At 32.0% G+C, this 15,192-nt stretch overlaps 1 protein-coding gene across 1 annotated transcript; it reads left to right on the top strand.

The window, feature by feature from the left end:
- The first annotated feature begins 46 nt into the window (after window positions 1-46).
- Window positions 47-14,106, top strand: LOC133173639 (dolichyldiphosphatase 1-like). The gene is made up of 8 exons (XM_061308625.1): window positions 47-209; window positions 1,350-1,450; window positions 3,683-3,767; window positions 7,508-7,604; window positions 8,052-8,144; window positions 8,492-8,620; window positions 9,627-9,716; window positions 11,024-14,106. The coding sequence occupies exons 1-8, from the start codon at window positions 47-49 to the stop codon at window positions 11,061-11,063; spliced, it is 798 nt and encodes a 265-aa protein (XP_061164609.1). The 3' UTR covers window positions 11,064-14,106.
- Window positions 14,107-15,192: the final 1,086 nt, after the last annotated feature.

The raw sequence follows: 15,192 nt of genomic DNA, 5'->3' as shown, positions 1-15,192 counted from the left end.
CTAAAACCGTACGGGTACATTGTTTACAGTTATTCGATTCCAACCAATGGCATTGTCTTTGATAAACACCGTCGGAATTGTCGCAAGCGCAACAATCACTTCCGGTGCAATGGATGATGCTGACAAAATGCAGACCACACAAACAGATAATGCTTTTACTGATGTGGTTTGGAAATCTGTATCTTTAACCCATGTAGAATATCCAAAAGGTTTGTTTCCATCAGACTCATTTGCCTTATCTACACATTTGGAGTCACTAGCACATCTGTAAATATTAATCAAAATACTGCGGTTATCTCCCATTCCTACACGTAGGATACACCTGCAAATTTAATCATATTGCCTCTTCGTTGATAGCTTCGCACTTTGGTTGCCCTTGTTTAAATTATATGGAGTGCATGTCATTGGCTAAAATGCAGAAGTATTCAAACTTTCTACTATTTTGAAAACATATTTCATAACCTTATTAGCTCTGAATTATGGAGCAAATCAAGTTACATATATCATAAAACTACCAATTTTACTTCTACAGGTAAGGTTTTGGTGTGTGTTTATAGCAGTTTATTATAAAAATTACCGTCTGATAAATTGTTTTGCTACTCTATAGAGGAAATGAAATGGGAGTATTCAATTCTAGACATTTCTTTCTCACCTTTATGGAGCACCTGTCTATAGATCTCCCTGATATATAGACAGGTGCATATCTATAGACAGGTTCATATTTGAATCCAAGTCTAGTCCGTCCCATATTCCACATTCTTTTCACATTCAGTTCCTTGCAAGCGACACGGAAAGACCTTTCAGAAATGTACTTGATATCTTTGGGGCAGAAACATAAAGGGAGGGATTTGATGGCCAGGCAGATTTGTTTGCCATTGACAAGATTGCTGTGTAGAGTTCAGAGGGTGTGGGCTTAAATTGGGCTGGTCTTTCACATTCTCTCACTTCTTGTTACACTCGTTAAAGTGCCATGCCTTCATTGCCTTGGAAGTGACAGTTGTAAAAACCAGCCAAGTATGAGTCTGGTTTATTTAGAAGGATAAAGACCTCTCCTAGTAGGGAGGGAGAAATGCAATGGCCAGACAGGTTGGTTTAACAGTTGAGCAGATTGCTAAGTTGGTAGAGCACCTTCTAGAATTCAGAAGCCCAATTCTGATCATGGTCTGGTTTGTCTAATTCTGCCTTTCTATTACTATAAGAATTTGCTTTGCAACTTTTGAAGATTTCACTCTTATTATTTCCTGAAAGGCTGAAAATTACAATTATCACACACCGCTTTCATACTTTTACATAAATGAGCAACTGTAAGAAATTCTTTTGAAACTGACGAATTGTATTTATATTTTCAGGTGACTTTGTAGGATGTATTCTAGCTTGGTGCAGCCTTTTACCCATTTTTACCATTGTTGGATTTATCACATTGATTTTATTTAGAAGAGATTTACATACTGTAAGTTAACATTTCCTCAATACCTGTGTGGAAAAAATGAATAATCTTCTATTACAAATTGCAGTAATTTTTGTTAAATTGTTTATATAAAAAGCATTTAATGGTCATTGAAAAATCAAGACAACAAGGTTATATATGTAGGTTTAAGAGAAGCATTTACATCTTCAATTTTGTACTTGCTATATGAATAGAAAGAGGGGACAGAAAGAGGCCTAGGCTGTGGATAAAAGTTGTAAAAAAAAAATCACAGCATGGCCACATGATTCCTATAGTGATTACCATGCTGTGAATAAATATTTTATGATGTACAAGAGTGTCATAATTGAAGATTTATTTAAACTTACAAACTGATGAATACATTATATTGATTTTTGAGATCAACTGTATTAGTATGGAAGAAATTTTCATAAAGCCCTTTGAAAAATAAAATTATAAGTGAAGTGTTTACACAGTCCTTAAGAAGCATTTATAAAGTAATGTACCAATGTGGATAGACAAAATATGACCATATTTGTCTGCATCAAAAATTTTGTTTAGCTGAACGTTTAGATTCATTTTTGGCAAGTTGTTCAGAATATCATCAATTTCATGCACATGCAATCTAATTAAATTAGATCCCTCATGCTCCTGTATTTTGTTATATTGTTTTAAGCCAACATAACAAAATATGAGAGCTTGTAAGATCTAATTTCAATTAGATTGTTTCATGCAGGGCTTCATTAGGATGTTAATCAATTACTGCCAACAGAGATGACCTAAACCTTGACTTTTTGATATTGCAAATAAAGCACACTCGGAGCTCCTTGGGTGACTCGTGCCTCGCATACTAACCTCGGACGTAAACAGTGTTCTACCATTTTGCGGATACAGTCATATTATCTTATTTGAAATTCCTCCAAATGTTATACCTTTGAAATTTAAGTTACTATGTGGCTTGCCCAACACTATGTTTTTGCTTTCAAAGACTACTAACTTAAGGTTGTAATCAATACTTATATACAAGGAAGAATTAGACAAGTTAATAAAAATTTTGAAGAACTTTATGCAGAGCGAAATATGAAATGAGATACAAGGCAGTTTACGGCGATACTATGTTTTTGCTTTCAAAGACTACTAAATGTAAGGTTGTAATCAATACCTATATACAAGGAAGAATTAGACAAGTTAAAAAAAATTTTGAAGAACTTTATGCAGAGCAAAATATGGAATGAGATACAAGGCAGTTTCCGGCAGAGAAATGTATCGATTTGATGCATATTCCTTCACCAATCACATCCGAGGTTTTTATGGAGCATAGCGGAATCAACCGAGGATTGACAATTGATTAGAGTATTTATATTTGTTTAGGAAGTCCTATGCTGATTTTCATAACTTTCCTCATAGGTAAATCAGAATTACATATTTTGATTTGTTTCTGGCAGAGCTGGCCTTGACTTTTATCTTCAGCCTTGTTACCAGTATTTGTAAATCAGACACAGAATTATCTATTCTCACTGTCATGGGTAAATATTTACATGTCTAATTGTTTTCTCTGAAATTCTAACTCTTTGACAGTTTGGTGAGTTGATTTCTTAATAATTACATCTGAATATAAATTTCACGAAGTGAAAGGTCAGGAGTCTAATATGCATTTCAATCTTGTGCGGCTGTCTTTGTGTCTGACGTCAGTGGGCAGGGACTATTGAAATTAACATGTGGTGCCTCATGTATTTTAAATCTATTAGACATAATTTTTAAAAATTTATATTTACAATTTTATTTCATATATAAATGTAAATATAAAGAATCACTGTCTAGTTTGTTGGCTATGCCAGGGACATCAACGACAGTTGGAAACATGGGATAATTTATGCATAAGGAGCTTTGCCCATTATGCAAATTATCCCATGTTTCCAACTATCATTGGTGCCCTGGCATACCCAACAAACCAGACAGTGATTCCTTAAATCACAAATAGATGTTTTTAAATGTATACCATCTGAGTTAACCTTGGCCTTTGACCTTGACTTTGGCAAGTACCAACTGTAGATTTTGAGTTGAAAAGGCAAAATTTTAATTATTAAGGAAAAGTATGATCAAAAATGTTGTGAGTCTCTTATGAAGAATTCTTGCAATCATATAGTGTCATATGTATGATATTTTAATACAGTGTTTATAAAAACATAAGCCAATAATCATTTTGTATCCATTTTTTAAAATTTCATTTTAAGCTATATTTTTTTTAAATTTCAGATTTCTTATTTTACCGGTCTTCTGCTGAATGAAGCATGTAACTGGATTCTTAAGCACATGATCAGAGAGCATAGGCCCCTTAGAGGTAATTATTTAGAGGTCATTACCTGCACTGCCCAGGTCACGGCACTGTTTCACTCCATTTGAAAAAAAAAATATGTGGGTACCAAAATTTTGTACTCATTAAATGCAATGATTTTCACTTAACATTTTACAAATATTCCACATAAATTGAATAATGTGTTTTTTGAAATAAACATGTACTTTTTAAAGATCAGATTGTGAAAGTATTTTGCACCTGTTTATCATGTCAGAGCTGGTATATTGAAGAAAAAGAAATTATTTTAAAAGAAGGACTTTTTATACTTAGTGATATTGGCCCTAAAAGTTTCAGTACAAAAACAAAGGCCTAACAATTGGTATGAAACATGTCAGCCAAAAAACGACCCTATTTTTCATTAATGTATGCATGAAATTAAATTCATCTAAAATTTTTAGTTCTTCAAGATATTTCCTGAACATATTCAGAAGTCATACATAAAGGAAAACAGTCATGTTTATTGCAAATTAGCTATACATAATTTAAGAAATTCCTCATACGGATATAATGAATTAAGGATATAGCGATGTAAATTCAAAGGGCCTCAGGACTTTGCTATAACCGAGTTTTACTGTACTTACCATAGGTTGCTTTATATGTAAAGGTTTGAAAGCAGAAAATTTCCTGTTCTTGTTATAAAGAACTCTATGCAGTAAAGGCTTATTCCTGCCCAAATACTGCAAAATTCAAAATTTTGAATATCTTGAAATGTGCAAAAATGTTTTTATATAATATTAAAAAAAACAAAATTGACAAAATATATTATTGAATTTAAACAAATATTTGGCTTTTTAGCTCACCTGAGCTGAAGTCTCAAGTGAGCTTTTCTGATCACATTGTGTCTAGTGTCCGTCTGTTTGTTCCTCTGTCTGTCCATCTGTCTATCTGTAAACTTTTCACATTTTCGACTTCTTCTCAAGAACCACTGGTCTAATTTCAACTAAACTTGTCACAAAGTGTCCTTGGATGAAGGGGATTCAAGTTTTTTGAAATGAAGGGCCACACCCTCTTTCAAGGGGAAATAATTAGGAATTAGATTAATGGCATCTTTTAAAAATCTTCTTCTCAAGAACCACAGGGCCAGGAAAGATGAAACTTATGTGGAAACATCCTCAGGTAGTGTAGATTCAAGTTTGTTCAAATCATGACCTCTGGGAGAAGGTGGGGCCACAATGGGGGATCAAAGTTTTACATAGGAAAAATCTTTAAAATTCTTCTCAAGAACAGCAAACCTATGATTGGTCATAATAATTTAAAAGCATCCTCAGGTATTGAAGATTAATTTTTTTTCAAATCCTGACCCCACCCCCCAGGAGTATAGAGGGGCTATTGCAGGGCATCATAGTTATTCAAAGGAATATAAAGGATATATCAATAAAAAAAATGCTCTTAAGAACAGCAAAGCCGTGATGTGTCATTTATTCAAAAGCATCCTCAGGAAGTGTAGATTCAAGTTTGTTCAACTCATACATAGGGTTGGATACCGTTAAGGATGAAACGGTACGATACCATACCGGTATTTTTGAAACGATACGGTATTTTTAACGATACGGTACTATACCTTGATGAATGAGAATAAGGGTTGATTTCATAACAAATATGCTTTCACCAATCATCAACCTTTCAATGTTATAACCTAAAATGAGCTTATAAACTATGTTTATATTTCAACCTTTTAATAAATGACCAACAAAACAAATAAATTGAATCTCAAACAAATTAATTTGAATAGATACATAATCACAAGTATACACAACTTTCGTGGTTGCTAGGACCCATTTTGTTTGGTCGCAATAAACAACGAAACATTAGAACATGGATAGAAATGCACATCAGATTTTTTCGACATTTTGCCTTTTTAATTTACATTTATTATCAGTTTTTATTAATTAAGTTAAAACACGATTAATTTTAATGTATTTAAATTTTTTTAATAAAAGAGATATACGTACTGAAAGTTGGAAGCAAGTGTCGTACTAAGCATCCATTTCGTTAATTAGCCTACCCTTTCAATGTGCGGAGAATTCTATTTTAGCGAGTTTTAAGTCATTTTGAATGTATTAAAATGTTTCTAAGATTAAGAAATAGTACCGTTATTAGTACCGGTATTAAATGAAACGGTATTTTACCGGTATTTTTGAAGTAACTATTCGGTACGGTATTGGTACCGAGTACCGGTATCCAGCCCTACTCATACCCCCCCCCCCCCCCTTCTCCCAATACTGTACTGTTTTTTTTTTCCTAGCCAGAGTGCTCAGGTGAGCAATGTGGCCCCTGGGCCTCTTGTTTATTTTGATGAAGGATGTCGCCATGGTTACTAAAAATATAAATTTCTGTGAAATTCCTTTAAAACACTATTCTTCCTACAGTTTTGGTCTGATTTCAATATAACTTGGCACACAAGTAGACTACATAAAGATACATAATTCTTTACATCAGTTTTTGATTTTGTTGAATAGTGTTGCCATTGTTACTAAAAATAGAAATTCATGTGAAATACTTTCAAAAAGCTATTCCTCCTACAGTTTTGGTCTGATTTCAATATTTTGTCTTTAAGTTAATTGTTTTTTTGATTTTGATGACTGATGTTGCAATGGTTACTAAAATTGAAATTTGTAAAATTCTTTTAAATGGTTACTCTTCCTACAGTTTTAGTTTGATTGCAATAAATCTTGCCACAAAGAGAGACTTAACCAAGGATCATTATTTTATTTATTGCTGTTGCAAAGTTTCAAGTCTAAGTGCTACTTTTCTCTTCCTTTGTAATAAGTACAAACTAGTAGAGCTACGTCTTGTCAGAGATTTCTGGTTTTTGTAATGCAGTAATAATGAAAGCCCATTTAAACCTCAAAGGCAGCTTATGACCAGTGTTGTGTTTACATATGGAACTAACATCATTTGGATCAAGGTTAAACAGTTTGTAAGTGAAAAATATAGGGATGTGCGATTTTATCGGTATACCGGTATATTGTGATTTTAAATTGCGTGATACGTATCGTGATACGGAGACTAAAATACCGGTATTTAGGTACATAGTTATAAATTCCAGAAATTATTCATTTATTTGTTCTATCTTTCAAATTACAATTACAGGAAGTGTAATCAATGTTGAAAACGGTAAAAGAAAGGCATCATAGCATCCAAAATTGCTTGATATTATGTAAATAAAAAAATGAAAAAAAATGAAGCTATGTTTTTCCAGCATACTTTTCGGGGAAGTTATGAATATTAATTTAAAATCATTGTAAAAATTGCTTGTAAAAATATTATGATATTACCGTGATATTGTGGGAAAAAATTGTGATATATCGCAATACGAAATTTTTGGCGATACCCATCCCTAGAAAAATACCTTTGTGGACCACAACACAAACTTTCAAATATATTTGTTTTGAGTGTGCTGTGAGAGAAATGGGGTATTAGTTTTGTTATAGAAGTGCTAGTTCACTCAGTCCTTCTGGGGTTTAGCCTATTGTTCCACTTTTTTGCAATTAGTCATTGCTTTACCAAGAAAAAAACCCCCTGCTTTTCCACAACAAGTCATACTGCTATTCCAATGAAAAGCAATGTGAAGTAATTATTGTGGAAAAGCAGACAGGACTTAAACAAAATAGTGGAAAAGCAGGACAGCCATTTCTCCAAGTCATTTAAGAATACGATGCAAACAAGCACAAGAGACTCTGTTATCTCTCCTTTTTAATGTATACTTCTTTTTTTTTTGTCAGATCGAGCTGTACTCTTCACAGAGTATGGGATGCCATCCAGTCATGCCCAGTTTGCATGGTTTTTCTCAACTTACATGGTGTTCTTCTTATTTATACGGTATTTATATCATGATTTATTTGCACTTATTATACAATTACTGCTGTTTTTGAGATCAATATGATGGTGAAAATAAACATAAACAGTTGTATTAATTTGAAATTCCTGAATTTGTTTTAAAGAAAAAAAATAAATCAGGCATGTAGCATCATAGTAAAGGGGGGGGGGGGGGGGGTAGGAAAAGAAATTGACATCTAACTCAAAATAACTTTTTATTACTAAGGGTTCTTAATCTATATTTAGTCCAATAAAGAAAAAAAATATGAAAGGTCATATGATGTGAATATAAAGTAGTATTTTTTTCTATGGTGTTGGATCTCAGCCAATCAGAGAGCTAGGAATTTATCATATAATAAAGCCTATTATTAAATAATGATATTAAAAAAATATTTACTTACACTTGTACACATAATACGCTGATACTTTATTGTTTTATCATGATTACAGAGTTTATAGAAATCACAGCTTGATGGATGATTTATGGAAATATCTAGTCAGTATTGTATGCTTCACATTATCCTCAGCAGTTCTATATAGTAGGTAAGTCTTTAGCTGGTTTTTAAGAGAAAAGTGGTATGAGGTAATTTATGGCTACCTAAGCAAGAGTTAGATTGATTATTCTTTTTTTAATGGGATTATGAATACTATTACAAGACTGGCAAAGTCTTATTTTGTACATTATGTATAGCCATAGCTTATATTTCACCTTATCTACATCTCATGATGCTGAAAATATATGTATATGTAATAATTTTTATTATCACTTGACCAATTGAATAATTTATATAAACTTTTGTAAGACAACTATTGCACAAAATTCTACCTCAGTTAAACCTGTATGTATAGATTTTACTAGGTAATGTTGGTACATTTGTATCTATTTTCAGAGTGTACCTAGGCTATCACACATTTGGACAGGTTTCCTGTGGGGCGCTGCTAGGAATTTTCCTGGGAGCTTTGTGGTTTGCTGTAGTACAATTAATATTAACACCCTGTTTTCCACATTTAGCCTCTCAGTGAGTTCAAAATGTTAACAAGCATACTGTTAATATTATATATATATATATATATATATATACATAGATAGATAGATAGAAAGATAGATAGATATATTGACTGTGTTCGAGGGCAACCTGTGTTTTGTTGGACCCATCATGCAAGAACTAAACTGTTTGCTTGAGGTCGTTAGGCCTCAGGCAATCAGTTTGGTTCGAGGGGTAGACAAAATGCATTTTGCCCGAGAACACAGTCTCTGACATACGGTCAAGCCTCAAAAGGCAGTATCTGCTGTCTAATTCTCTCTAATACTGTATACAGGGAAATTTTTGCCCCCGTTTTATTTTTGCCACATTTGCCCTCTTTGCAAGAGGGCGAATTTAAAATGGGGCAAACTCAAAGAAATTAGCAGTATCTCCTTAGCTTTACTGTGTTTGGGTGATTTTAAAACTGGGCAAAATTATTTTCAAGCATGAAAGGGCGAAAATAACATTGGGCAAAAATAACCCTGTATACAGTATGTTTAATTCATAATAAAATAAATGTATTGTTTAAAATTAAGCCTCAAAATCTTGAATAAAATGGACTGTCAAAAAAAGCTCCAAGGTATAATGGAGTTCAAATATTGGTCAGGACAGTCTCACTTAGATGTATCAAAGATATTTGACTTGTGGATGTTTAAGATTCTGAAGTTTAATTGAATGTTTTTTGAGAGAAGTTGCTCAGTAGTGTATAGTATTGCTTAAAAAAAGTCCAGGTCAACCTTTAAAAAATTAGTTGCCCTCTTCTGACTGACCTACTAAAAATGGCCCAACTCAAAATTTTTTTACCTCCAGGAAGCAGCTTTTTTTTTTTTTTTTTTAATGAATTTCGGAAATAGATTTTGAAAATTCAGCACTGATGTTGAAATTTTCTGGGGAAAAAATTTCTCACTTACCTACCAATTTTTTCATCCTGAGTTGGGAGAGGGCAAACAAACATTATTTTAAAGTTGGCCTCAGTATCAGTCTTTTTCTGTCTTTGCAGTCCTGTTGGAGAATTTTTAATGCTAAGAGATTCAACGTTAATTCCACATGTTATGTGGTTTGAATATACATCATCCAGATCGGAAGCCAGGTATGACCAATTAAGTAGTTCTCTAAAGGAAAATTGTAAAAATCTGTTAGAATTTTGATATGGTTTACAAGATGTGAGATGAGACATTTTTAATTATTACTGTAAATGTTAAAACAATGTACTATAAGTCAGTAGAATGTTAATAATGTGTAGTGTGGTTCTAAAGGTTTAATTCAGTGTGGTTCTAAAGGTTTAATTCAGTTGGATATAGAGGATATTCAATGTTTTGTAGATGAATATGGAATTTATTTCACGAGTGGGACAGGATTTTTTGATATTTCACGAGTGCGAAGCACGAGTGAAAATATCCAAAAAATCCTGTCTCACAAGTAAAAATAATTCCATATTCATCTACAAAACATTGAATTTTCTGTTTATTACATTTTCTTTGATTTTCCCTTTGCCTCTGTCTTTTCTTAACACGGTGTTATAGGCTTGATGTCATAGTTGAGCGGTTGAGACGTCATAGCTTAGCAGTTGTGAGATTGAAAACATTACATAGCATAACATATTTGGGGAGAAATGTGCAGTTTTAGCTCTGTCAAGATGATTAGTTACTATCTCTACCTTATGATAGGCCAGAAATTATAATTTACTTACTTTGATATCCTTTCACACTGTGAGAGAATATCATTTTGGGTATCCTTTCACACTGTGAGAGAATATCACTTTTATTCAATAAATAAATCACAGTATTTCACTGTTGAAAATGTAATAATTATGTCTATTTTATGTTTTTAAAAAAAATTATTACATGTACCAGATATATATTGTATAAAGGGTATTTTCTGAGGTTGTCCAATTTCTGCAGATGGCACAAATTTGCAAAAATTGCAATCACAAATTTTTCTTTAGATAAATAATTCAGATATAATTTAAATGCTTCATCTTTTCTTCTCAAACTTGACAAGTGTGGCTGATATCAAGGTAGTTTTTAGTCTGATTTCACCTTATTTTTCTAATTACTGTATAATTGTAAAAAAAAAAAATGCTTACTGGGGTATGAAATAAATGTTATATGAACACAAACTGAAAGAGAGTAGAGCTGCATGATTTATACCTTGTAATCTATATATAGTAAAATACCTAAAACAGAGTGTTCAACCAAATCCTTTATATCAGTAATCAAATCCTGTAAATGAATTTCCGAGATTATTGCAACCCCAGAAATTAATTTGCTACCTTTCAAGTGGTCAAATTGCAAAAATGTCCACCCACAGAAAATACATGTTATACGGTAAGCTGCCTTATTTGCTGAAATGCATGAAGAGGATTAAGTAAGTTAGTAATGTATATGTGTGTTTTAGGAATAGACAAAGGAAAGTAACTGGCCGTAAATCTCAGTGATGGTGGTGGCTAGTAACTGGTCTGGTTGTGGATCTTCTGACAGCAAGAGTGTCTCCCTCCAACTCAAAAGTATCTGGTTGGCTGAATATGAGCCTATCAGGAATTTTCCATGATTCCTTGTGTTGGGAATCTCCCATGGGTCTTTTAAATATTAGATCAAAGAGTGTCCTGTGTAATTTCAGTGTAGGTTTCAGAACTTGGAAATGAAGGAGAGAGATGTCTTCATAATCTTAATGGATTGCTAAAAACAAGTTTGTAACAAATAAAAAAAAAAGCAGGAGGGCGAGATACAGTGGGATGGATCTAACATTGTGCTGAACTCAAATCATTTTTATATTTATGAGAGATAATGAAATAGGTAGGGGTGTACAAGACAGTGTTGTAATGTTAGTACATGTACATGTATTGGCTTGTATTTTAATTAGCTATACTAAATAAAGTCAAGTAAAGGTTGGCATTTTTATGTCTTAAGTAATTAAATCAAAATTGTTTAAATTGTTATTACCACAATTGTATTTTAATGTATATTTTTATCTAGGAAATCTATTAATTGCATTAAATAGTGTCAAACATTTAATACCTTAGAGAAGGATGTCCTTGTAATTTTGTTGTTTGTGATTAATGTCATTGTTACAGAGGAATATATGGGTAAATATATGCATGTTTGGTACTGAAGTAGGACTAATTTAAAATTCTTTAGAAATATAGACAAATATGAAGCAATGTATATGAATTAAAAAACTTGAGTCTATTTTTCAATGTTATACGAGAAGAGTTTATGCGATAGTAAGGTGTCTGTCATCTGTCTGTTCATCTGTTAATTTGTCTGTAAACAATTTTCAAAATGCTTATACTCTTTCTACAGTTTTGGTCCAATTTCAGTATAACATGGTACACAACTAGACAACAGTAAGATACATAATTCTGTGTATCAGTTTTTGATTTCCATGTACAGTGTTGCCATGGTTCCTAAAAAATGGTAATTTCTGTGAAATTTTTTCAAAACACTACCGGTACTTCCTACGGTTTTAGTCCATTTTCAAAATAAATAGGTACACAATTAGAGTACACTAAGATACATTATTCTATTAATCTTTTTTTTTTTTTATTTTGATAAATGGTATTGCCATGGTTACTAAAAATAGAAATTTCTGTAAAATTCTTCAGTCTTGGTCAGATTTTAATATAACTCGATACACTACACTAAGATACATAATTCTCTATCAGTTTTTGATTTTGCAGAACAGAGTTGCCATTAGTGATGGGACATCAGTTAATTTTTATAATCAATCATCGGTTGGAATCGGTTACTGCTTCTGATGCAATTTTATCGATTATATTCGGATTTCATAGTTTTGTATATAAAAAGCAGACTATTACAAGTATTTCATATTATTTCTTTAACATGAATATATAAAATATATAATATATTGTTTTCTTTGTTGTTTTCCTTCTTTTTCACTTTCTATATATGCACCTTTTGTTTCTTAATCACCTTTGTTTTGTGTCAGTTGGCTTTGTAACACATAAGTATGGCGAATGTTGACACCAGATGCCATTTTCTTTCATTACAAAGAAATAAATTTTAAACCGGGAATGGAAAATTCCAGAATGCATTTTATATGAAGTACATTTCCGATGATCGATTATGAAAAATAATAATCGATCATCGGAATCGGAAGCATTTTTTCATTGACAATCAATGTTCTCTGATTATCGGTACAATACTAGTTGCCATGGTTTCTAAAAATAGAAATTTCTATGAAATTCTTCTAATTTTCCTATATTCTTGATCTGATTTCAATAAAACTTGTACACAAGTAGACTTCAAAAGACACATAATCCTGTATATTGGTTTTTGATTTTAATAAACAGTGTTGTCATGGTAACTTAAAAAGAAATTTTGATGAATTCTTTCAAAAGGCTACTCCTACTACAGTTTTTGTCCAGTTGCAATTAAACTTGACACAAAAAAGACAAACCAAAAATCATTATTTATTTATTGCTGTTGTCATACTTTCAAATGCTCGTTTTCTCTGCCTTTGTTAAGAAAAGACCAGTAGAGCTACGGTCTCATCAGAGATTTCTGGATTCAGAAACTAAATGAAATTGTCTTATTTATAGAGTTGAAGGTATCCTGCAGTTAAAATGTAACACTGCCATGATGTTTTGGGTATTTAGAAACTTATCCATAAGTACTTGTTATGTACAATTACTTTTTTTCCCCTTTGCAATGTAAGGGAAAGGAAAAAACCTTTGATTAGCTATTTGTCATATTCCTACTCCAGCTATTTACAATGGGCTGATTTTTCACTTGTTATTTACTCACCATTATTTTTCACCTTGATGGTGCTGCTGAAATTACATTTAACTTTATCATTAGACACAGTATTCATTGTCATTGAGAATTGTATTAAAGAAGGTATATTTACATCTATATTTTTTGATACTTAAATTTAATTTTTTTGTGCAGGTCTCATTTGTTAAGTTTATGAGAAGAAAATTTTTCTTCATGAAAAATCAAGCAATGTGCAGGTAGTATTTTCTAGAATATTGCATATGGCACCATTTATACCAAACTAACCAAAGTATCCGAAATAGGAGAAATATATTGTAAAATGTACTGTAAAATTACAAACACTTACTGGTGAATGCAATACATATAAAATGCAATATTAACAGAATATGGAAGTTGCTGTTCCATAATATTTTATTTTACAACACTCATTTCAAATGCATTTTTTCACTTGATGACTTGAGGCAGTTATCCTCTGAAATAAATAATTTTGCCCTAGAATAGACATGGAATGGGTTATTCGATTTACTAAATGGTAATGTTTATTATGAATTTTTATGCATGTTGTAATGTACACATTTGATGTAATTTGTATGGATTTTCATGTTTGAAAAAGAGGTGTTATTTTGAAGAATTCTGTGGTAGAAACATGGTTGTCTTTACTTGTATTTAAATAGGGTTTACAATTTTTTTTTAAAAACTTCTTGTTCATTATTTATTAATGTAAAATAAAACCAGTAACACCAATGCAGTGTCAGTATATCTTATCAAGAGAGAGAGATAAAAGAAATTGATGGGCAGACTCCTCAATATTGAAAAAAGATATTATTGCCATTTGTTTTTTCGAATGCATAAGCCATGATAAACTTGCCGAGGAACAAAATATGCACACTGAGAAATCAGTTGTGAATGTTAGATTTGATGTCTGATAAAGAAGAGGGCAAAGGGCTTTCTGTGTTTGCTGATAACAATTGTAGTACTATATTATACTGTTAAAACACTTGACACAGTGTCTTTAGTACAAGAAAAGATACTTGATTCCATAGCATTTTCTCATTATTTGTATATCTGATACAAAAAGGGGAGAGGAGGTATAGCAAGGGCACTACAAAGCAAATTATTTCTCAACATGAGACGTATATTGCAAACATACATGTAATTTGTAGAAACCTTTTATGTGGACCAATTTGACTTTGTACTTTGAATATTGAAATGAACAGGATTATTTTCCACTACGCTTGTGAAAGTGAGGAGACATTAAATCTCATTTACCGGTATCTGTCAGCCTGTCTGTCTGTCACAAATACGTTACCACGATCATAACTTTTGAATGAGAAAATATAGGACTTTTATATTTCACCTGTACATTAGATGTGACAAGACCTTTTCAAGTGTACTTTGATTTTTTACCCTGTGACCTTGACTTTGAAGTTGACCTACTTTTCAGAAATTTTAACATTGATGATAACTTTTGAATGAGAGAAGATAGATTGTTAATGTTTGACATATACATTACCTTTGACAAGACCTTTCCAAATATATTTTGGCTTTTGAACCTATGACCTTGAAGTTTGACCTACTTTTCATCAATTTTAATATTCAATGGTTATAACTTTTGAATGAGAAAAGATAGGGCATTAAAATTTGACCTGTGCATTACCTTTGACAAGATCTTTCCAAAAATGCTATGATTTTTGACCATGTTACCTTGACCTTGAAGTTTGACTCACTTTTCAAAAATTTTAACATTGGTTATAACTTCTGAATTAGAAGATGGGGCTTTCATATTTTACATGTGCATTTACCTGTTACAAAACCTTTCTGAATATACTA

This window comes from Saccostrea echinata, unplaced genomic scaffold (assembly GCF_033153115.1).
Source record: "Saccostrea echinata isolate AGI-Se365-2 ecotype Australia unplaced genomic scaffold, CSIRO_AGI_Sech_v1 ptg000056l, whole genome shotgun sequence".
Taxonomy (NCBI): domain Eukaryota; kingdom Metazoa; phylum Mollusca; class Bivalvia; order Ostreida; family Ostreidae; genus Saccostrea; species Saccostrea echinata.
This window is presented reverse-complemented; position numbering and strand designations above follow the sequence as displayed.